At 37.7% G+C, this 24657-nt stretch overlaps 2 protein-coding genes across 2 annotated transcripts; one reads left to right on the top strand and one right to left on the bottom strand.

The window, feature by feature from the left end:
- The first annotated feature begins 45 nt into the window (after positions 1 to 45).
- tceanc2 (transcription elongation factor A (SII) N-terminal and central domain containing 2) lies at positions 46 to 2030 on the top strand. Its single transcript, XM_003448479.4, has 4 exons — positions 46 to 506; positions 581 to 722; positions 999 to 1192; positions 1508 to 2030. Exons 1-4 carry the CDS (start codon positions 408 to 410, stop codon positions 1694 to 1696), a joined length of 624 nt encoding a protein of 207 aa, XP_003448527.1. The 5' UTR covers positions 46 to 407; the 3' UTR covers positions 1697 to 2030.
- cdcp2 (CUB domain containing protein 2) lies at positions 1798 to 5600 on the bottom strand. Its single transcript, XM_003448524.5, has 6 exons — positions 5477 to 5600; positions 4919 to 5266; positions 4163 to 4504; positions 2821 to 3174; positions 2526 to 2704; positions 1798 to 2394 (listed from the first exon to the last, which is right to left on the bottom strand). The coding sequence occupies exons 1-6, from the start codon at positions 5541 to 5543 to the stop codon at positions 2089 to 2091; spliced, it is 1596 nt and encodes a 531-aa protein (XP_003448572.1). The 5' UTR covers positions 5544 to 5600; the 3' UTR covers positions 1798 to 2088.
- Between the last annotated feature and the right edge of the window lie 19057 nt (positions 5601 to 24657).

The raw sequence follows: 24657 nt of genomic DNA, 5'->3' as shown, positions 1-24657 counted from the left end.
ACGTTAGTCATTTATTTACTGAAATTTTGTACATGAGGGCTTCCACACCTTTCTAATCTGCTGAAGAGATTCATTGTTTCCGAGTGTACCTAAAGGCAACATTGCCACTACCATTATTTACAATAGCCATACAGCTACTGTTAGCTCTATCAAAGAGATTATTTATCGCGGTTGTAGTGATAATATCGAGCTATCCTTTAGTAGACTATAGCGGAATTATATAATTAACACTGGCAAAGCATTTATTCAATTAAATTTGGCTAGAGTCAGACAACGTTACTCGAAAGGCAGAAAGTAGCTGTTAGCTGAACCACGTAGGAAATCGGCTTCTTTTTAGTCAAACTGTTGTATTAAAATTTGTCAAACTCATCCTTTCCTCAAAGGAGCTTCCTGGTTTGCCTTTGAACATGGACAAGTTTGTAGTGCGGCTTCCTAAGGGAGACACACCTAAAAAATCGAAGACAGACGAAAAGGTGTACAAACAGACTACAATTGAATCTCTACGGGTAAGACATTAGGCATGCATGTATTGTGTTAACGCATTTATGTAGTAACTGCTTGCCTTTTGTGTTTCGTAAAGCGAGTGGTTGTTATTGAGGACATCATGCGTTACAAGTCAATGCTGGAGCTGCCTGAACAGAGCAAAGACAACCTGCTGACTGCCCTGAAAGAGCTGAGTAAGAAGGTCCCTTCAAAGGAGGTGCTCAAGTCCACGAAAATAGGTAAAAACAATTTTTAAATAACTCTTCATACAGATGGATTGTCGTTAGAAAATCAATTAAGTTTCCATTTTAGTTCAAAGATTGCACAACCAACGTTTATAACACAAATAAGAGCTCTCATGTAGGTGCGAGCTGAGTTGGCTTTTACTCTCTTATTACATGAGAATTATAACTCTAAAGAGCAAACCACTCATTAAAACAGTGTTCTCCTCATAAATGCCAGGTCAGTCAAATTCACAGTATTCACATACGTAATCAAAACATCTCTCTGCTAAGGTCACACTGTCAACAAAATGCGAAAGCATCTGGATCACGAAGTAAGTTCAATGGCAGCAAAGGTTTACACAGACTGGAGGACGTTCATCGAGGAGAATTCCAATAAGCCATCTATTGAAGTACGCTCGGACAAACAGTCTGAAGGACTCAGGAGCAACGCTAGAAGGCTCATGTCTGAAGCACTAGAGGTCAAGGTAAGATGGAGAACCTCAGGGCAATCGTGAAACATTGCTTTAGAAAGATTTTGTTTTTGAATTGTTGTAATTTCTTCCAGTTTACTTCCTTATCATGTTACATGTTGAATTTAAGCCTGAAAATCAGCATATATGATTTATTGATCGCTGTTTATGAGTGTATTTTAACTTATGCACATTTATTAATTTAAAATATTCCATTCCCAGCACTGGCATGTTCTTTATAAGAAGTATCTGAATGCTTGTTCATCTTACAGCTACTTGTTCTCTGTCTGACTCATACCTGAAATATTTCTGTTCGTCTTTCACCTACAGGAAGATTCTGGTCTTATAGACAACATCGAGAGGGAAGTGTTTCACCAGAGCTCCCGACTGGTCAGCACTTCATACAGACGGACTGTTAGAGCACTTGTGTTTGCCTTCAAACACAACCCTGAGGTCAGAACTCAGGTGAAGAACAGCACAATAGCAGTCAACAAGCTGGTCTCTAAATACAAAAAATAACAGAATAATAAACTATGCAGAGCCAGCTGTATATGGAAAATTGTTTTAATACATTGGAGAAGGATTTTATGGACACATTTTAAAAAAAATTATTTGTATTGTTTTCTTGATTTTCTGTAAAGGAGTTAAAAAAAATCTTTTTGTGGCACATCAATAGCCTTGCACTGTTTGCAACTGCACATGAATCATTGTAAAGAATACTGGACGTGATGATATTTATGCTATTCCTTTTGTAATGTAATAATGTAGGCATTTTTTTCAACAGGTGCATTGTTTTTTTGTCTTGTAAATGAACATTTTTATACGAAACATGATTTAAAGCGTGACAACTTAAGTGCTGGAGTCCTGTCTTTGATGAAGAAGAGCTAACATAATCATATGTATATATATAGCTAAAGAAGCACTAGCCAAACAATAGCTATAACCATGAGAATAACAGCCAGAACACAAATGCTGATAAAGACAATATCGCTCAAATCATGAGGCTCAGCTTCTGGATCCCCTTCATTGCCACTGCTACCATTGTCAGTTTGCTGGGCCTGCTCCTCCAGACGACGCTCCTCTGCAGAAATGATGGACACTGATGCTATTTTCCGCAGGGCATCACACTGCAATTTATATTCTTGTACATTTTCCTGCTTCCCATCAGAGAAATCAATGTAGAGTTTGTTTACAAGCATGGTGATGTTCCGATGTTTCTGTAAGGGATCATTAGATACAGTATTAATAGAAGCAAGTCGCAAGTGTCTGCAACGAATGTTTAGCAGTTTAAATAGGGCAAATTGTTGCCTATTATAGTGTGCCAGTAAATGAGAACATTGATAGTCACCTGGCTGGCAGTACCACAGTCGACAAACTGAGCCACTATCTTGTATGAAGTGGTCGTTAACTGCGCTGCACAGGTCGGGTTTCCCAGGTAGATGCTCTCACGGTCCAGCTGAGGTAAGGACTGCTGTGGTATCACAATGGTGAATTCTGATCTTGTGCAGCTAACATTTACAGGCACCACTTGGGTTGAGGAAAAAAAATTCACACTTTTTAAGAGCAGCATAAGAATGATATGGAAAAAGTTAACAAAAAGATATTTTAGAAGTTAATCATACGCCTGTACAAGGAATATTTACCTCCGTGATAAGAAGCGGTGAATCCTCTGTGCGCTTCATTTCTGTCTGTGCTGAGCACGACCAGCAACTTGTTGCCCTTTGAGACTAGAGAAGAAGGATGCTCCCTGCCACACCAGCGTCCCATCAGAGGGTCCGTCTGGCTATTCCCATCATAAACTGTGACAGAGTCATAGTCGCACTCATCTGATAAACTGTTGCGGTCCTCCAAGTCCATTAAGGGGAAGAAGAGTTTAATGCGGTAGCCTGCGGCTAGAGTGATGCTCCAGTGGCAGTTAATGTTGTTTGGGTAGATGTTGGGGAAATTTGGGCTGCTAAAGTTGCCACTCACATGCGACAGCACCTGCTGGCACTCACCTATTAAAGTACAGCCAATCAGATAGTCATTTGGATTGCAGATGTTAGCTTGCTGCACTGCGTTCATTTTATGATTGGCTTTTTTTGTACTTCATCCTCCCCATGCAGCCTCATATAAGTCTCGGACTAAAAGTTTATGTTTAAGAAATGAATGCACCTATCCTGGTCACTGTGTCTGGCAAATAAATTTTAAATGGGCAAATGACATTACCAGAGCCTCCTCCAGATGTTCTGTTTAACTCCCACAGACCAAAGACATGTTTATGAATTTAATCAGTGTTTGTAAGTTGGCTGCGTGTGTGAATATTGGAGTGTGTGGTTGTCTGCCCGTGTTAGATCTGTGATGGACTGGGGTTATATATGGCATTTATACAGGTGTCTCTTTATGTTTTGTTTTTTTTTTATCCTTTTTGCCAGCTGGCTCATGCTCAACAAGGTCAAATGGGCACAGTCTGTGAGCAGCTTTCTAAAAGTTGCTCTGCAGTTTCGACTGAACTCGAGTGTCCCTAGACCAGTCAAGGACCTTCACATTTGTGTTTATGATGGTGGTGTTTACCCAGTTTCTATGAAAGAGGATTTTTTCTGTGCAACTGAAATGCTTCTATTTGATCAGATTGTTAGGGTATATTGTTTCATGCTCTGGATATCTCCTGTGGCTTGTTTCAGTCGAGCTGTAATACCTTTAGCCAATAATAAAATCCATTGTTCTCTATTTTTTTAAATCCAACATTTTCACAAAATGTTCCCTGTTGATCTTTAGCTTTTTGAAATAGATTCTTTGTGGGTTTCAAGATAGATTTTCTGTTCTGTGAGTGAATAGAAGTTTTTAAACATAATTTGCTTTAGGTCAAATGTCAAATTGTTGATAATTGAAAAAAAATTACCTTTAGGTTTCTGCATTTACACCAAAAACATGAACACTTAAGGAGAAAAAATACAAAAGCACTTTGCATATTGATGTGAGAAAGCCAAAATCAAATTCACCTACCTGAATAATAGTAGGCCTTGAACCCACGTCCCCCAATATTGAAGTCAGACTTGAAGACTACGAGAAGTTGGTTGGAAGTAGTGATAATGTTGGGGGGTTTATCTGCCCCACAGTATTTACCCAGATGCCGATGGGTGACTGTTGGGCCGTCAAACAGGGCTACAAAGTCAAAGTTACATCCCTCATTGTTTTCCAGCTGGAAGTCCAAAAACACCAAGGTGACCACACTTGTGTTAGACACATGGATGGCCCAAGAACAGTCGGCATTGTTGCTATACTCCTGGGGGTAGCCTGGGCTAGAGATTACTCCAGATAGTCCAGTCAGGACTCCACCACACATATCTAGAGAGGAAAAAATGCAAATTTAGATTTGCATTGGAAACCACATGCACACTTTCTATTCAGTGTGCTGCATTTTTATAGGTAACTGTTTGGCCAAAGTTTAGGCAACATTTCAGACATTTATAGTCATGCTAATAGTTTTGCAACTTTTAGAAAATAAAACAGTAACTAAATTGTAAAAACAATAATATGCTCATTGTGAGCATTATGGTTTTGTGAAATTTGCCTCACCTACACAGCCACTAGCATCTGTATTAGCTCTAATTGAATGTAATATACAATATTTAAGTGAGGTCAAAGCCAAGGAATTTCACCTAAAAGCCACAACTTTAACCATCTAAACATGGCCGGACAAAATCAACTCAAGTTTTGGCCAGCTATCCCTGTCACACGGCATTAAGTGTAACAAGCTACCTTTTCTGTAGCCAACAGTGAAGCCCCTGTAGGCCACATGGCGGTCTGAATGGAAGATGATGGACATGACATTCCAAGAAGAGGTGAACTGAGGTGGAGAGATGTCACCACAAAATGTCCCGAGGAGGTTCCCTTCATCCTCAGATATGCCATTGTATATTTTAATGTAATCATAAGCACAGCTTGCATGGTACTCCAGCTCAAAGTAGTGGAAAGTGAGGAGGACAGAGGAGCCCTCTGCTACCACAATTAGCCAGGAACAGTGTGTGTTGTAGGGGTATAGGTCTGGGAAGTTTGGGCTGGAGAAATTGCCAGATGGAGCAGAGAGGATTCCTCCACATTTGACTCCTTATAAATACAAAAAAATAAACAAAACAAAAAAGAAAAAACATTTCATTTCAGTTCAGAGAAAGAAGTCATGGTTCACCGTGAAAGTGTATTACAAGCTGACATTGAACAATTGGATCCCACCATTCTCTCTATATACAGTACCTGCCAGATAAAGCACTCCCATGAAATTTAAGCATTGCTCCATCAAGATAAAGAATGGCAACTCACCTTTTTTAGAATCAGCCTTGTCAAAGAGCAGTAGTAAATGAATCAGTATAGTCACCCTGAGAGTCATGTTGTTATTGTTGATTTGGCTTTTGTCACACCTCGGCTACAATAACGGCAGAAACACACAACGGCAATGTCAGAGCGCACAGCCTTGAGACATCAGCAGCGGTGCCTGTAGAGGTAAGAGGACTTTGAAAAATTCATCCGTAGCCTGAATGAGCAACCTGATAGCTGCCTAGGCCATGCTTTGCCTTTCCGCTAAATTTTAATGACTGATATCCAATGAGCATGAGTGGCTTGTCAGGACACTGTTTGGAGAGATGTTATACATTTTTAATGACACACACATGCACATACACATACACCAGTACACTAAACACCAGCTGCGAATGGAGTTAATAAAGAGATAGGAAGAAGGAGAGAAGGATGATCGTATTTGTCACTAATATAAATGGCTTCATTACAGTGACGTGAAAGAAAAGATCCCACAGTCACAAAGTAATAAGGGCACTGTGCAGGCTTTGTGTTTGTTAAAGCAGCTTAAGCATGCATTTGCATTTTAATGCACTTGAGTATATACAATAAGGTGAAGCGCAGTAATTGTTTTTTTTTGTTTCTGTTACTACTGAGGTTCACACCTGCAGCTTCAGTTTGAATAGTCTCATTGTACCAGATGAGCTAATCACAAATTTTAAAACAATGGGTTTCAGGAGGACGAGAACTTTATCATATTAAATCTTTTATTCTAAACAAACTCTTCATAATTGCTTTGTGGCAGTTGTGTTCGTATAAGTTAAAGGGCTCCTTTTTTTATGTAATAATGTACTTGTTTTAAATTCAAACAAACACAGACCGTGCCACTGCATTGTATCTGATGAGTAAGGTAATTTTCCTCAGAAAATGCAAACCTTTTTAATGCAAATTCTGTTTATACTCTAATTTCTGTTTATGGGAAGAGTAATGCGTCGACTCTCAGACAGAGATTTTGTGGTATTTGCCAAACGCCAATCATATTCCATGAGTCATTCCTTCTGTTTTCGCAGCCTTATAGCCGAGCGGTGGAGACACATGTAGACAGTAATCCTGAGTCAATGTGATTGCACAGCAGACAGGGAGATAAAGTACTCTCAGTAAAAGCCTATTCTGCAAATAAATGTTTACTATTCCAGCAGTGCCATAAAGGCAAGGCTTTTAGATTGAGCATGTCTAATAGCTTCAGTTAGCAACACTAATTCCTAAAGAAACCTGCTAGATGGTGCTGTTACACTGTGAAAATAAAGTGAAAATCACCACAGGGTTTTAAAAAGTCATGTCAAGCTCTAAGCTGAAATAAATAAGAATGTGATTAAAATCAGTCAAGTGTTTTTGCACAGGGGTTCCTGGAACTAAAATGAACTGCCTTGCCTTTGAATTTTAATTCTGTCCTCTCTGAAAGCTTGTCATTGTTCAAGGATGTGGGTGCTGGGCAGTAGTGAAATGTGTTTCTGAAAGATACCGAGTGTTTAGAGCAATTAAATCACCTATTAGCAAGTAAATACTATAAAAAACAAAAAGGTTGAAACTGAATTCCCGCAGAAAAAAAATGAACTTCAGTCGCACAATAGCAGACGTTTGACTGAAGAGCTTAATTCAATGATTTAGTTCCAGAAATGCATGAAAGGAGTGTTAAAATTATATTCAGGAACATTAAAAAAGCAATTTTAGTAAATATCAGAAGTGGGTGGTTATTTAGACATTTGGCAGTTGTGAAGAGTGGATGCTGTTGTTGATGGGCACACTCCACAGTCTGTCTAGCATCTTTTAATTGAAACTACACAATGGCAAATGCTATATTTGTGTGTGTTTTAAAAAAAAAATCTGTTTACTAAACATGTTTTTCCAAATGAAGAGTGTCAAACTCAGCTGTGAGACTATGGTGGTAACTGCTGTTTGTGATGAATGGTTTTTATAGTTTACATAATCTAATTTATATATGAGCAGGTGACAAATTAAAGGGAAAAAACCAACAAACAATAATCGTGGGAATCAGGTGTTTCTGTTATGCTGTGGTGGGGCATTTGCTGATTGAGTCCAGCCTTTTCCTTAAAGGGAAGAGTAACTCCAAAGTTATTCTAAGTGATCATTGCATAATGAAACATCTCTATCCTACTTAAAGTGGTCTCTTACAGGATGGCAATGCCACCATATTTGATGGGTATAAAAATGATGTAACTCATATGCTATGGCCTTTAAAGTCATCACTTACTCAGTATGAGATTTTGACAGGAGTTAGATTACACTCTTTACCAATGTCATCGATACACCAAATGAAAGACTATCTTGTGGAAAAATGGAATTTCTGCATGTGACACTACATGAAACAGTTAATCACAACAGTTTCATGATATCTACAACTGTATCCAGTGACTTCTAGACATAATGTGTCTTTTAATGTCACTTAATGCATGGTATATTTGTAGAGATAAGATCTAATGATAACTTTTGGTGAAACGGTGAGATCAAGGTGCATTAATAATATTTAAAGCTAAGAGCTTTACTTCTTAACTTAATGAGTATTTTAGATAAAGCAGTTGTGATCATGAAAATTAAACAGGGACTTAAACAGGAAAACTCCACAACAGCCTTGTACCCTGTAGTCCCATCAGTGTCACCTTACAGCCAGAAATGGGGGTTTTTTCTCCATTGCAATGATTTTGTTAACATTTCCACCTTCTCTATACCAAGGACAATACTGATATGTCATTGCACCGCCAATTGGGAGAACTCTCAGATTGGATTATGGCCAATAATGAGCTAAGCCTCCCTCTATAGTTATGAGGGCAATGAAATCCGTTATTCGGGTTATGAAACAGAAAGGAGAAGGGATTAACATTCTCCTGGCAATTGCGGCTATACTATCATTACTTAACTGCACCAGATGAGATGAGATTTGTCTTGCTAGTGATAGTTTTTGATATAAAATTAAAGAGTGGAAGAACACACCACAGAGAATTTACACAGAAAATATAAAATATGATATATATGATGGAAACTGGCTATATATATATATATATATATATATATATATGTATATACATATGTACATAAACCTTGTATGTCAGTATGATTAAAATATGAAATGAACAAACACTAAACCACTGATAAGATGTTTTTAAACAAATGGAAGTAAAAGTTACTGTTAACAGTTACATATTTCAAATTTACCTTAACCTCCACTCCAGACGACAGCCCTGGAATTATATACTATTAATCTGTCACAGTAAATGAAATGTTATGCCCTTATTTTTGTTATTATCAACAAAAATAAAAAAAAATGTTTAGAGAGGAATGTTGGCAAAAGTGCTGACAGAAATTTGAGAATGACTTAAAGCACAAAACACGTCTCATCTTTCACAATGACCTTATTATTACACTGCACAAAAATAATGAATGCGGTGATTTGTGGTTTGAAGCCTCTACTTGTGAGTATCATGGGTGCAGTCAGTGAAACCTAAGTTCCTGGCTAAGTACCAAATTTGGTTAATAAGCTGTATCCCTGGCCAAGGGTGCGTCTTACAAAGAGTAAATAACATTTAAGTTAAATCCTAGAATTTCACTCACTAAAACATAAACGCATATCTCCTACAAAGGTCGGCAGATGGTTGCATTAAACCAAAAAGCACAATCCTGTTTAGTGACTCATATTAGCTGAGGTGAAGCCTAGCAGATAATTAAAGGGTTAAGCATCCGTCTCGTGGGTATATCTCTTGTTCTGAATATTATCTTATTCCTCGACTCCACACACAAAGGAGGCAGGACTGTACTGACAGCCTAGAGAGTCAGGTGTGACTGGGTGGTAATGGCAAATGGTTTACATGGCTTGAGGCTCAGACAGAAGGGCCCATTACCAGAACTTTGCTTAAGGGCTAGTGAGGTGAGTATGAGCTCTGTTTGAGTTGATGGCATGCTAGGAAATAATGTTACTGTGTGAATATAAACATCTAAAGTGCCTCGAGTTGCATCTTGAGCTAAAGTCTGTGTAACACTTGTGATTTTAACTGTTACTCTCCCACATATGCACTTGTTTGCAATGTCATGGAGTTTGCAATTTGCAAGTTCTTGGTAACTGTTAATTTTCACCTCATTTTGTGTTATTTTTGTTTGTCCTGTAAATTATAAGGTCATAAGGTGAAGAACGGATTGGATATCATGTTCCCCTTTAGGTTGTTACCATGCTTAGTGGGTCTCATTGGCTTATTCTGTCATTGTCCACTTGGGTCTCAATTAGAGATGAAGATTGTGTTATTGTAAGGATGATTGTTCTCATCCATGCAGCCTCTTCGCATAATTATTTCCCTGAGGTATGTGCCTCAAGAGAAGAAAAACATTGCTTTTAGCATCCACATAACGGATGTGTTCAAGACAACAGATGTTCATTTGAAGTCATGTCAGATGTCACACCACAGAACGATTTATTGTGCTATGTAAATTAATCATTTCATTTTTTCTTTTTGTTGAAATGTAAAGCAAAGAGCAGGACTGAACAATAAATCTGTGTCATATTCACTGCCGATGGGGGAAAACTGCAATGAAAGAAGAAATTAAAGCACTCCTTTAAGTTTTTTATTCTTGCATTACAATAGAGTAATGATGAAGGTATCTATTTCATGTGCTAGTAATCTATTTTTTGTGAATATTGAAATTATTCTTGACATTATATTACAAATAGAATTCCATACTACAATATCTGTCAGAGAAATCATAATTACGTATTTCCCTAAAAAGTTTTTGGCTTTTAGTAATCAGTGAAAATCTCATTCCCACTCCAAAATAATCTGCCAGGAAAGTGTTCTTGCTTGTATTTGATGGCCAGTGAGTTTTCCAAATGAGCCAAGTTCAAGTTTTTGTGTGTCTCTGTCTTTTGCTAGACCCTTCCATATCCAAGCAAACAGTAACCTTCTGGACTGAAAACTGAAGCCAGAGCAGAAGTTCTTGAAGATTAGTTTTTGGAATTACAGCTCAAGGCTGGCATTAATAGTAATTCAGTGTCCACAGACTGCCATATTAAAATGTACAACTTCAGAGTGGGAATAAATATGTTTATAGCATGGTGTAAAAAAAAAGAAAAAAAAAAGCTTTTGGCAGGTGGTGCCAGTGCAGGTAGCTGAGGTCTTGTCTTATAGGCTTAACAATGAAGACACTGAACTTGAACTCTTTACCATTTTTATGGTGCTGGTACATTTTGAAGTAGTTTTAATTTTGTTTTCTGACAAACACTATTGCTTGTTGTGCTCTTAATTGTACAAGTGAAATTATAGTATCTGTGTTTAGACATTGGACCAATACAACATATGAGTACACTGTTAACCAAGCTCTGTAGCATCAGCTGTCCACCCTCTGTATGGTGATTATGTTATTACTGTAAGATCAGAGGTACAAGGTATGATGTTAAACCAATGTGTAGTTAATATCAGGTGTCTCACTCACTGCTGATATAGAGATGTCTATTTCTTACATGTATGGAATCTATAATTGTGATATCTGTTCTGTTGTGGTTTTAACTGGCAGTTGACACAGACACAAACAAAATGTGAAAAAGAACAAAACTGAAAATAACAAATATGGTCATTATATTACTCATAAAAGCCTCAAAATGTATATTCACAAACCAGTGGATGACATTTTATTGGCTACATCTGCAATTTGTATACAGTGCCTATAACATACTGCCATTTTTTGTTATTTTCTATTTGATCACTTAACCACATGTTTAGAAGAATGTATTGTTCAGTTAGCTCCATAAGTTTTTAAGTCAATTTCATCATCTCTGTTTTAGTAAATTTGTAATCCAAGCTTGCTGGGATAGACCAGGTCACATCTTCAGTGCCAAATACAAAAAAACACTTTTTAAATGTTTAAATAAATACAACTCAAAGGAATAAGCTGTTACATCAATGAAAAATACATTTTCCTATGGCACTGTCTGTAGTAAACAGCATGGCAATGTCTCTACCAAAATGCAAGTTTGGAAGTCTTTTGAATTGATTAATAACCCCTAAAACACAAACCATTCAATATCAGTTTTACTAAAAAAAACAAATTATTTTGAAAGGCACCATTTATGATGCACTCTCATCAGTAATAAGTGACAATTTTAAACATATATTTCTGTTTAATTATATTAAAAATATCACAGCAAACACATCAGTGTATGACATCAAAAGCAGAGCTCTGCATATCAGTTCCAATTGAGCTTTCTAGATAGCTTTGTTGTTTTGGGCAAAAGGCAAGAGCCTTTTAATTCATCATTCAAATAGTGATACTACCATGTAAATACTTCAGATAACAGGAATTCATAGGAGGACAGGAGCACCCAGGCACACAAACAGACTTAAATCTTGGCCCTCAGCAAAGACACTCGATTAAGCCGTTTTAGTGCCCTTTACTCATATCGGACTCATAATGCATCAGTTATATCAGAAGATAAAACAGCCCTCGCTACGATCTGGCATTGATATTTAAAAAAAGTAATCGAACAAATGGAATGATGATGTGGATACGCAAGGGAATAAATGACACAAACAGCTTAGATACTTGATGACAAATGTAAGAGCATTGACGTTATCTGAATTATTAAATCGCTTATGACACATTTTTAATCTTTTGAGTTGAATGATGTTGTATTCATTCAGATTTACGTACTGTATTGATGCTGTCCTAAAAACGCGAGCATAAAATGCCCAGAAATGACTAAGCCAAGTGACAAAGTCCTGTTGTATTCATAGTGATTAAAAATACTTGAAAACCTGAATAAATGAGTGAAAACAGCAAATGCAGATGCTTCCACAGAGGTGCACTGAATATTAACATTATGCAATTAACTTCCAGTAAATTTATTGAATAATTTTATTTATAGACATGCTGAATTTGTATCAAGACAAAAAGAGGAAAAGATCCAAACAGGGGTGGGACTCACAAAATAACAATTCTGATAGGCTGGCCACAACAATGACTAGATCATGACAATCATCTACTGCTGTGTGACCCAAAACTATGTGGCATACACCAAAAGAAGAGTACGGGGGGAGGATTTCTTTTAAGAAATGTGGTTTTTGTCCATTTGCTTAGTAACTGCAAATCAACACAAAGTTGCTCTTAGTGACTGTCTTTGTTCTTGGATTAAACATCTCCATTCGGATCAGGGTGGTCCCTTTCGAGATATCAGTGGCCCGCTGTGCCGCTCTGAATGGTCTGATAAGTATGTACGCATAAGTACTAATTAAACACCTATCAGAGATTTTGGACTGCTGTGTGAGCCACAACTCTACTGCTGTGACCAAAATACCAAATACACCCAGAGATATGTAGAATCGATACCAAGGTAAAGGAGCAAAGGGAGCAAAGGAGAAAAACCACAAAGTCCCTACTAACAGTCGTCATTTTTAACCATGACCACCAATTCTAATGAGCTTGAAAGTCAGTATTTGGTAAGATCATTTGAACCCTCTTAGACAATCTTTTTTGTAATTTCTTTATAAGTAGCCTTCTGGAATATTTTTCCAGGTTTCTTGAAGGACATTCAAAGCTTCTCTGGATGTTGGGATTTTGTTCTGCCATTATGGGTCATCAGAGTCTAATCACCAAATACATTAATTTCTCCACCACAATAAATATTGTTCAATTCTTCAAAGTGGTCTCTCCTTACTGAACTGTCCTTCATGAGTTTAGATTTGTCTGATTTTTTTAAGGACACACTGTACTCCCTGATGAGATGTACCATGTTTTCAGCAATAGCTGTTTGGGAATTACTTTGTTGCCACACAAATGCTTTTTTATGTCTGTCAGACTGATTCAACTAAAGAAGCTGGAATAAATTATGTGTTATGTGACAGCCTGCTGGTAAGAAAGGACCAAAAGGTAGTTCATCCCTTGAGTTAAGTGCTATTTTATGTGTGAATGATTCATAGGTCAGTGTTAAGAGGTATAACAAACAAACACCATTCCTCTAAAAATAAGACATGACAGGACTGAAGATGAGTGGAAAAAGCAGCCAATGCCCAAAGGAAAACTTTGAAAGACCTTCACAAAGACTATAGAATTGTCCAAGGTGTTTAAGATTAAGTTCCCATTCCTCCAGAGAGGCCAGGCATAACAAAATGCATTGATCTGTCTTTAGAACTAGTTGCTCAAAATGTTCTATAATTGCAATTTTAGAGAGTTTGCCTTATTTACCAAGTAATTTAGGTTTGTTACAAACACACACACACACCAAAACCCATGCATAAGGTTATTTATTATTCTGAGCAGAATAACGACCTGTCTGTGGCCACATTTTTACTCCATATCACTGCTGACCCTTTTTGGCCTTGGTGGCTTTTTGGATCTGAATCTGCTCTTTACTTCCTGACAGATGGTCAAGTGCTTCCAGTCATGTCCTAGTCTGTGGGGGGCACCAGCTGTATGTACAGACTGAGCACATGCAGAATACCCTCAATGTACCTTTTCTTCAACATTCACACCATATTTATTTGCAAATAATGTCAAGTCTTACATTGGTTAACAATATGAAAACCAAATTTACCAGTTATAGTACTTGTAAGAGGCCAAGCTGGCAGTGCTCCACCTGAACAGTTTGCATAATGTTGCAGTACAACACAAGCAACGTGGTAAAAAATATTGCATAAGCTTATAAATGTACGACATAGCTCTCCTTCATATCAGATATGCCTTTGTTCAACATGCAAAGTATATTCCATTAGACAACACTAGAGTTCACAGCAGTACAGACTGTGTTTGTCTAAGAAACCAATTCATAGTCTTAAGGAATAATACACCTTGCGTGAACAGTTGGAAATGCTCAACTCTTTATTGGGAACCAATCAAAATTCTTCCCTGGTGTCATTTGGAAATGAGGCCCAACAGTATATTAATAGTTTGGGGGACAACAGCAGTGATAGAGACAGAAGGTTAACAGCTATTGGCCAGTTACACTCCTGGGATGCAGAATGACCAATTACTTTGATTAATAGGGGTCTAATTAAATCGCCTCTCTCCCAGCCATTGCCAGTAATGTTTTCAGTGTGATAAAACTGTAAGTAGATATTACTTGTTCTTTCTCGTATTTTTATTACTCCTATGTTGTCCATGTTTGTGAATCTGTGCTGTGGGCTGATTGCCAGTGCCTCTCATAAGACATTATTATTCTTTGCATTCAGACTGATGGGAGTGTGCTTGTGTATTTCTGCGTGTGCATGGGGTTGTTTGTGCCGTGTTCCCTCATCTATCAGTAGGCTGCCCTTCTCTGATGACCACTGAAGCTCCATTAGTACCCACAGTCCTGATTGATGTTGCACAGTACTGTGTTGGAAGGCTAGGAGTGTTTTTCTGAACCAGCGACATGCTTATTACAACACCTTTCCACCGCAGAAAATGGACATTGCTATGCTAATGTCGTGAGGCTCAGATTTGAATTGATGGTGAAATCAACAAATGCCTCAAATGACTTGCTTTTATATATAATATATATATATATTTTAAATATGACTGCTTAGGCAATGGACTGCTTTAGGAATTAATTAAACAACAAGTTCTTTCATGCAGGACTGTGTCTGGCAAACTGTACAAGCTCCCTTAATTCAGGTGATTCAGGTGAGAGCAGGCAAGTGGTTACAATCTGTCAATATCTGCTTGTTTGGAAGGATTTAAGTAGTTGTTTTGGGGGTTGTGTCAGAGAAAGTCCAGTCCTCTGATGGATCATTTTATGAGCTGTCCGAGACATCATAAAACTGGATGGCTTCTCTCTTTTTTTTTTTTTTTTTTTCGTATGAAATGAAATCGAGTAACCTGAAACCCTCCTGATCTGACAGAATCAAACAGCTGTGTTTAACATCATTGATCAAATAAAAATGACATAGTTGGCTGTTATAATGAAATGCCGTAAAAGGCAAAAATGGTTAGTTTATGACATCAGTCGCTGATAAGGTTTCGCTGATGAAAACATACTTTTTCCATGTTTTCTTTAACCTGCTCTTCTGAGTGTTTTCACTCTCTCAGGTCTTGTCCGTGTCAGCAAAACGGCATGTCTTGAAAAGTGAATGCTTCAGTTATGTCGCTACGTCTCAATATGGCCTTTGAATTCTTGTCTGCATTCATTAGTGGAAAGCAATGACACCATGAGTACAAGGGCCAGCTGCCAAAATATCCATGCCACGAGACAATGAGGGAGATCGCGGGCTCTGTAGCCTGCTGATGAGTACACGGTCTCTTTGATTTTCCATTTGAAACAGAGATGTGGTGCTTGTAGCCTGCTGGACTGTCAAAATGAAGCCTAGCAGAATCACTCAAGTTTAGATTTATTTGTGCTAACTTTGCTTTTCTTCCTTCCACAGTGGCTCTCTGTTGTCATCATCAAGGTCATAAATGAGTCATTGGTAGAAAATGAAAATAGTTATCTTGTTGTTTTCCCTATGTAACTGAAAAGTTAAGTTATTTTTAAGGATTAGTTGCCTAAAGTGTAGGTTGTTGTTGATGATTAAAATTATGTTTGAAATTATTTTTCTATACAGAGATGTAGGAAATATGAGGGAGAGCTGATGACATGCAGTAAAGGCTGAGTCAGATTGAAACTGACAGCCTCAACCAGCAGAGCTTCCCACGCACAAATTATTTTTTTATTGTTAAATTCGTGCTGTTTGGCAGATGGTGTACATTTTTTCCATCATTTTTTTTGCCAGCAGTTTATGCATACCATTGCCTTATGTACAATGACATGCGACAAAGTGCAGTGATTGCTTTGCTGCATATTGAACGTACCATTTTAGTATTCCAATGCTGCACGTTATTACATCCGTTTCCACACATTAACCTTTTCCAAGCTCTTTCCTTACTGTTGTGCTCATATGTGCTCAGACTATGATTAATATGCCTTTGTTCTCATGTGATAAAATCTTGCCAGTCTCCCTGCCTGCCTACCGACAACTCCAGTCACCTTATTATTTTCAAAAGGTTGTATGGTCACTGAGTTTAGATTATTCCATTCCCTGCTCTACATCTTATGCCCCACATGTCCCTTCCTCATTCAAATCAGTTTTGTCTCCAGGAATTGAAATATAGAAATAGGTTTTAGCTTTTGTGCGGATGTGTTTCACTACTGTATAACCATTTCATCAACTTGCCACTAGGAAAGCTTGTGTGAGTTCCCTTGGTTTGGCTGTGTTTTCTCAGCTGGTCCTTTGTGGCAAAATTGTGCGTTCTGACTCAAAGAGGGAAATGGGCCAAACACCACAGTATTGAAAAGAGAAAATAAGGATGTCATGAACCTCATTAGTATTTTCACAACCCATTTTTTATGATTTTTCCTAGCATAAGATTGTGCATATATACATAATCCCACAGGATTTTTGTCCTGTTTGTTTGGGTTTTATTTGCTTGGGTTCATGCACTCAGACCAATAATATCTCTAGGATTTCTCTCTGTTCTTAAATTAAAGCAAATCCAGTAAAAAGAGTTAACTCAATAAAGCCTTATCTTGTTTATCAATATTTTTTAGCTTTCCTATCCTGCTTTGTTTCCCTCAGCTCCAAGTCCAGCTAGTTTGAAGCACTATAGCGATACAGGAGTATGCCAAAAGTGTAGCATTTGGTCTGCATAGGGTTTGTATTTTGAAAATTAAAGGAAAGCTCTATGCCCTTCCCATCTCTGCCTTCCTGCTCTCAAACAATACACTCTGCACATATATTTAGTGTTGCTGAGAGCTGCTTTAGGGACACACTGGCACATGTGATGGAATCAGTCAACACTCACACATACGTGTTGGATCATTGCTTGATTCTAGGCCATTCCTGAACTTTTGGGGGTTATCTCTGCCGGCTCAATTATCATTGCAATCAGTAACATTTTGAAAACTAACCAGCCAGGCTAATATTGCCTCAATTAGCATAAGCTTTGCTAACTGCCTGTGACTAAGTATAATGATATGAAATGGGGTGATTACTCTAAAATGATCAACTTTTCCATTTTGGTGTTGACTGCAAGCTGCAACTGCACTTGCTGAAATCTCTCATAATACACAATTTGATAGGCCAGTGCCTGTGCTGGAACATTTGACTGGCTGGTGCTTGTACTACAAAAAAATCATCTTTCTCAGCTCTTCACTGCAAATGTGAATGCTAATGACTGCTAATGTGAATCCTGTCTTATATTGTTTTCAGTGGCCACAATCAAATTACGTTCTGACTGCTGAGTAGCCGTCAATGTTCTAGTGTTGGTCTCAGCTCTCAGTTCTGCCTGAACAGACAACTAATCAGGTTCATATTATATAAAAGACTTTTTGATGCCAACAAACTGTGTAGCAACAGCTGTATAGTTATTATTACCTAATGCTGCATTTATACAGCTTTTACAGCTTAACAGAGACCACTCCACTATGTTTTTGCTATGTTATACAGCTGTCAGTATACAGTCTGTCAAACCTGTGCAGTGGGATACAAACAAATACACAACACTGATATGAGTGTTTTTAACAGTCAGAATCATATGAATCAAAACTGGTGGTATAAAACTAACTGGACACTGAGAGATATGTCAATCAACTGCTGTTTGTACACTTCCATGCAGCCCTGAAGCTGCAGTCATACTTATCCTGTAGAATTGCCAAAAGCAGCAGTAATGGAAAATTGAATGGAAAGGTTAAAAATAGGGTTTAAAGTCGGATTTGTCCGCTGTGGGAACCCTAAGTGCTGGTGTAGCAGTGCAGCAGGTGGAAAAGACTCACACAAGTAAGTCACACAATAATTCTGTTATGGTAACAGTAGATTGTTCTTTGTCTACAGGTTGTGATCAGCTGACCTGTGTTACTCTGAGGTTTACTGCTTTTTATAGATTTATCCAACCGCATGTAGTCTGAGCTATCATATCTGCCTGCCACCCCTATCCAGTATACAGACAGAGTGAAGGTGCAGTTTTACAAACTAAACCACATCACCATCTTAAATTAAAGTTTATGACTGATACTGAGACAAAAGGGCTCGATCGGCTTTCTATTTAATATGAGTATTGGATCAGGATCGGTACAGCCAAAGGATTGGTTTGGCTCTAAAATGGAAAGAGCTAGATCTGCACATCGCTAATGAACTGCACAGACTGCCTACACCAGTCCAACACAGTCAATTACTGTAAACTGTACCATAATATTGCAAACAGACCAGTTCAGCCTCCACTAAACTATCAAGTATTCTCATACAACTGTTGAATAAAACAAGACTTCATAATATTAAATATTAAATACAATATATTCTTCATTAAGACATGATGTTCAGATCCAATTTCTGATTAAATAAATCTACGATTAAGAAGAACATTTCATTTAAGCTCTAAGTTTCCAATTTGCCAGATTGCACTTGCTGCACAGACCTTACATTTCAAAATAGTCTGTCATCTATCTCTCCTGTCCTCTCCTTCTTACATCTTCCTCCATTTCTGAGTGAAGTTATCACACTTTACCGTTTCCACCCCCCCAGGACATAAAGCAACTGTAGCATTAGCCAGCAGACAGATTGCATGCTTGTGTGCCAAACAATGTACTGTATGTGTTTGCAGTTTGAGAAGCTTTATTTGAAATTAAATGCCACTTAAAAAGTGTATGTTTGTTAATGCTCACTCTAGTTCTCTAATGCATGCTTGATGGTGAAGATGACAAAAATATAGATTATAATATCAAAAGCTTTAACAGATCATTCAGTCATTTGGGTTTAAATTTAATGTGTAGAAAAGTCTTTCTGTAAATATTGGTCTAGATGTTTTTAAGACCTGCTTTTTGTTCGGTAGTAACCAAAGAGAAGATTGATAATAAATTCCATGGAAAGTGGCTCTAAGTAAGACTGGATACTCAGACAAGGCTTTTATGCCAATATGTCATTACAAAAGAAGAATAAATGACACATCTCAGCTTTTAAATGTTGTTAAAAAAAATTACCTGGATTTGTTATTTGTGCTAAAAGCATTGCACTTCTGGAATAAACTATTAGTGTGAATAATGCACAAAAAATCTGTTATGCATGACAGTATATTTTACTTATTCACTGTGGTGTTTTTATACATGACAGGAAAAATGTAACTATTACTCAGTGGTTTCAGTTATCATATTGCAGACTATGTCTTACAGGTTTGAATAAAAAAGAAAAAAAAATCTAAAATAAAAATATTATGAGAAGTTAAAAAGAACAAACTCTGACATCCATTTAAAAAAAGGTAAAAATCCTTATTCCAAAATGTATTATCTCCTTTGGGAATGTTGTAAGAAAGTGAAACAGCTATTACTATTTTTCCTTTCCAGGGAGAGCCATTACTGCCTAACTCCCCTTTTGTCACTGACTATCTTTTGACTGTAGCATACGCTCAGACAAAAATCTCGATGCATTAGCTGCAGTTAAAAGCCAAGCCTGACCAAACGGACCACTTTGCACACAGATTCTGTTTCAATTAGCTCAGAGAGAGCGATCAAAAGGCATTACAGTCCATAGCAGGTCTTTGATTGTGAAAGTGAAGTTTTAGATGGGAAGAAGAACAAGATAAAGGGGTTGCTGTGGTTACTCTGAGCAAACCATTTTGTTCTTTAGTGCAAACTTCTACAGCGTCTCTTTTTGAGCTTTCAGCATTTGACATTTCTTCAAAGAATACTGTTAATTTTCCCAGTGAGAACCGAGAACCCTCTTTCCTGGGTGCTATTCCTGCGCAGTTCCTGTAGAAACAGGAAAAGTGCCACTCTGTGCTACCTTAATTTATTAGAAAATAAATAAAAACAAAAAAGGATGTCAGACAATAAAACAGGATATTTAGGTAAACCTCCCATTAAAACATACCACCGAACATATTTACATGAGAGCTGGCAGAGGATATAAAAATTATGAGCACCCCTCACAGGTCACGTTGCTAACCTTGTGGCTAACTTCAAAATCATTTGTAGCAGTTTAAAGATATCATGACAGACTCTGGAGTGCTTAACATGTTGGAGTCGGCAGATTAATCATTTAGCTGAAAAAAAGTCATAAAAATTTTAAACATAATATTTGTTGGCTTTGAAAAGAGTTATTTATTTTGTAATGCAATGTGAAAGAAATTACAGTTTAGAAGAAGGTTATAGTTTTAAATAGATTCGTAACTCTTAGTCATAAGAATCATTTGTGGGCATTGTTTTCTGGAACACACTGTACTTTTATTATTAACCGTCCTCCTTTCTGGGAAGGGCACCTTGTCTTCTTAAATTATCCATGTATTGTGTGTGTGTGTTTGTTCATATTTATGTGTTCGTGTGTGTGTGTGGTTAGATCAGAAAGAAAATCTGTATCTTACCGTGTGTGAAGCCACTCAAAAGTGGGTAAATTTGCGTGTCTCTATTGCCAGTCTGATCTGGGTGGAGGCTATTAAAAGATGTACATGCTGTGCAAGTGCCCTTTCCATCATGGCAGGATCTCCACCTAATGTCACCTTTGTCACACTGACTGACAGCATCGAGGGAAGCAAGGGGGCATCACCTGCTCTCCTATACACGACCACCTGTCAGAGGCAGCAGGCTCACAACTGATGATGCTTAAGATCAAGCTGAGGGCAGCGGACTTCACTTCAAGGATATCCTGTATGCTCCATAAACTCCATTGTGGTGCATTCATTAGCTCTATTAACCCTAAACTTTTAAAGGGTAAGCATGTAATTGACCTGAATAGAGCGATTTCTGTTGGAATCATCATTCACTTAATGTCCTCATGCCTCCCATCTTTCCTCTTGGGTCCTACTAGTCAACTTTCTTTTTAGCTGACGGTTCTTATTTGCTTTAGGTCAGTCTCCCAAATTCCCCACTGTGAAATCACTGTTTCTACGTGTCTTATATGTGTCACATTATTACACTCATGGTATCACTATGTATGGGAATTTCCCAAGGATAGGTGGCCCCCCGCTACCACGGGATATTCAGTGATGCAGGAAATTGAAAAACGTGGAGGACCAGATTTATAGCCCATCATCTTTATTAAGCCTTGTTTGCACAGACAGAAAAGTGAGCGTGTTTATTTTAAGCTCAAAGTTTAAAGTGTCAGCTGTGCCCACTCTCTACTTATCTCGAAATGAGGAGTCAAGATCGATCTGCTGTTTTTGTCATGAGAGTTTTAACAGATGGGACACATCACAGAACATTATCCCAGCATGCTTAGCTGTTGATGTATGATGTATTTGCACATGTGCTATCAGCAAAACCAGAGAGAAATATATGTGCATTTACCAGTTAAAAGTTGCTCTTAGATAAAGTAATATATTAGCAACATATTATTATTATTATAGTAGTAGTGATAGCATTACTAGAAATACTAGTAGTAATATTTAATTTTACTCAGAAAAATAAAAAGGGACCTCCATTCGAAGCATTTACTTTAAAACATAGCGGTTGTATTACATTTAAACTGAACGTTTGCATTCGGTTGCTACGGCATTCCTCAATTATCATTTGAGTTATAATCAAATGACCAGTTTTCCCTGGAGTGACCCCAGCAGACTCAGCAAGCAGTCCAAAAAAACGCGACACGTAAACGAGAACGCAAGTCTCGAGAGGATGTGTTTAGGAATGTGCGTACACATTCTGAACTGTGGCACCGAGGAAAAGCCGCGGCTGCTTGAGACAAAAGTGGGTCATGCAAGAACATCTTAAGGGACTGCTGTGAAATTCTAAAAAGTCATTTGCTGGGAATTGAATTTCTAATGATACTAAATGAAAATGGAGCTGTGAAAGTGTTCCTCTCCTGCGCGAGCCCCAGTTTCTACAACCCCACTGAGACCTCGAGGCGACACGGGAGGGTAGTAAAGACAGGACTTATGGAAATGAATGGCACCATGTGAAAATCACATTTCATTGGGCTTTATTAAACTTTATATTTGCTTGATGAGGCCCACGGCTCTCAGATATGAATGTGATTAGTTTACAGTGTTGGGGGATGTTTTAGTTCTTCATTTTCATATATTGTAAACATTTAATCGAGTAAGACTACAGTATCAGCCTGGGGGAAGTTGTTGCGGAAAGTTTAGCTATTAAAATTACACGTTCCAAAAATCCCAGCAGTCCTGCATTGTACAACAGAGTAAGCTGCTTCACTGTTGCAGCATGGTGTATATGTAGCTGTTACCTAGAAATCACAATAAAATCTGAACTAACTTAACCTTCCTGGACATTAGTCATACTCAGTATATTTTATTTTGTGTATTTTGTTGATGATCCCTCTTTTGATTTAATGGTTGGTGGTTTAGTCCATAAAATGTCAGACAGGACAAAAAGTTTAACAAAAATAGAGGGCAAAAGCTTGTTTTCTCCCCATACTCACAAATACTCCAATGCAATAATATAAAATGGAATAATATTAATAAAAATACACCAAGTTCTCATATTTTTCTAAGGTAGAAAAGATGAACATGTGGCATTGATGTTTTTTACGTCACCAAAATCGAATCTTTTCCACAATGTTTTTAAGGTGTTGATGGGACAATCAATAGCTACTGTAAAAATCAGGAGGCAATGTTGATCATGGAGTAAATGTTGGCCACTGGTCTCTTTTTCATCATCCTCATCCTTCCGTACCCTGAAAGAACCAGCTCTGTGTCTCAGGTCTGTCTTGTGAATGTGGTTGTAATGATCACTTGGCAGTGGAAGTACATTGATTATCGGCTTTTGCCCATATCTATTACCTTGTCTAGACTTTTGTCTGTCTTTGCCTTTTCTGCTTGTTCCCCTTTGCTCCCATTTCATATATATATATATATATATATATATATATATATATATATATATATATATATATATATATATATATATATAGCTTTTATGTATGTCCTTATGCATCTTGCAGCTGTTGCCCTTTACAAACACCCTGGTCTGTGTTACATAAACATATGAAATGCTCTTGATGGGAAAAAAATAAATAACAAAAAGTGAAATAAAAGCGTAGTACTTGTGACTCCAACACTGGTGAACACTTGAAGAATTTTCTAATTTGTTTGATTATCTTTGAAGTGACAGTCATGCATAGTAATCTCTATTTATGCTAATATGCTGTTCCCCTTCTTAAACTGAGGTTGAAGATATTGGCATCTGTTGGTTTTAACGTGTGTGTGTGAGTCTGTGACAAGCGAGGGTCTGAAATACAAACTGAAAATGAAGCAGTGTGATCTGTTGTGCTGAGTGCATAAACGCTGAGCCATGGATGCTCCTCGTTGGCCGAATGGTAGAGAGGCTAATTAACAGCAAAAGCCGGCTCGTTTGGTTGCCAACACCAACAGAAGGTCATGTTCCAGATGCCAGCTGGTATCTAGAGGGTGGCTGCTTTTAAATTAATGGAGAGCACATCATAGACGGGATGCTAAAGGTACATTTTTGTGGGCTCGGTGACAACCACAACACCACCTCCATTAAGAAACAGTTTATTTTAAACAGATTAATTACAGTGGATTCAAAACAGTTTTCAAACCCAGGCTTTGTGCACACGTTAACTGTATTTCAAATTATTATCATTACTGTTTCTCAGTCTACACGTAATAAGCAATTTTACTAAGAAGAAAAAAATATATATAACATAAGGAGATAATAATGTTCCAGACATACTCAAAAAGTTTTATTTTGAAGTTGAAATTATCTGAGCAACATCTACGTTTGATGTATTTTACATTCAGCTTGTACTGATGGATCCATAACTGTTATGAACACAGAAAAATGCTGTCATGTTTTGATCCACCATGCAATACCTTGGGAAAGCATCTGACTGATAACAGCTTCATTTTTGCATATGACAGTGATTCCAAACACCCTGCCAACACAATAAAAGCATACACGGACAATGGAACATTATCATCCCTGAATCCTCCCTTAGTTATGCTGCAATAGGTGTAGGCTGCTGGGGGGATTCCCATGATGCATTGAGTATTTCTTCTTCAGTCACCTTTCTCACTCACTATGTGTTAATAGACCTCTCTGCACTGAATCATACTTGTTATTAATCTCTGGCTGTCTTTTATCCTGTCTTTCTTCTCTCAACCCAACCTGTCGCAGCAGATGGCCCCGCCCCTCCCTGAGCCTGGCTCTGCTGGAGGTTTCTTCCTGTTAAAAGGGAGTTTTTCCTTCTCACTGTCGCCAAAGTGCTTGCTTATAGGGGGTCATATAATTGTATTGTTTT

Source organism: Oreochromis niloticus, linkage group LG18 (genome assembly GCF_001858045.2).
Source record: "Oreochromis niloticus isolate F11D_XX linkage group LG18, O_niloticus_UMD_NMBU, whole genome shotgun sequence".
Lineage (NCBI taxonomy): Eukaryota > Metazoa > Chordata > Actinopteri > Cichliformes > Cichlidae > Oreochromis > Oreochromis niloticus.
This window is presented reverse-complemented; position numbering and strand designations above follow the sequence as displayed.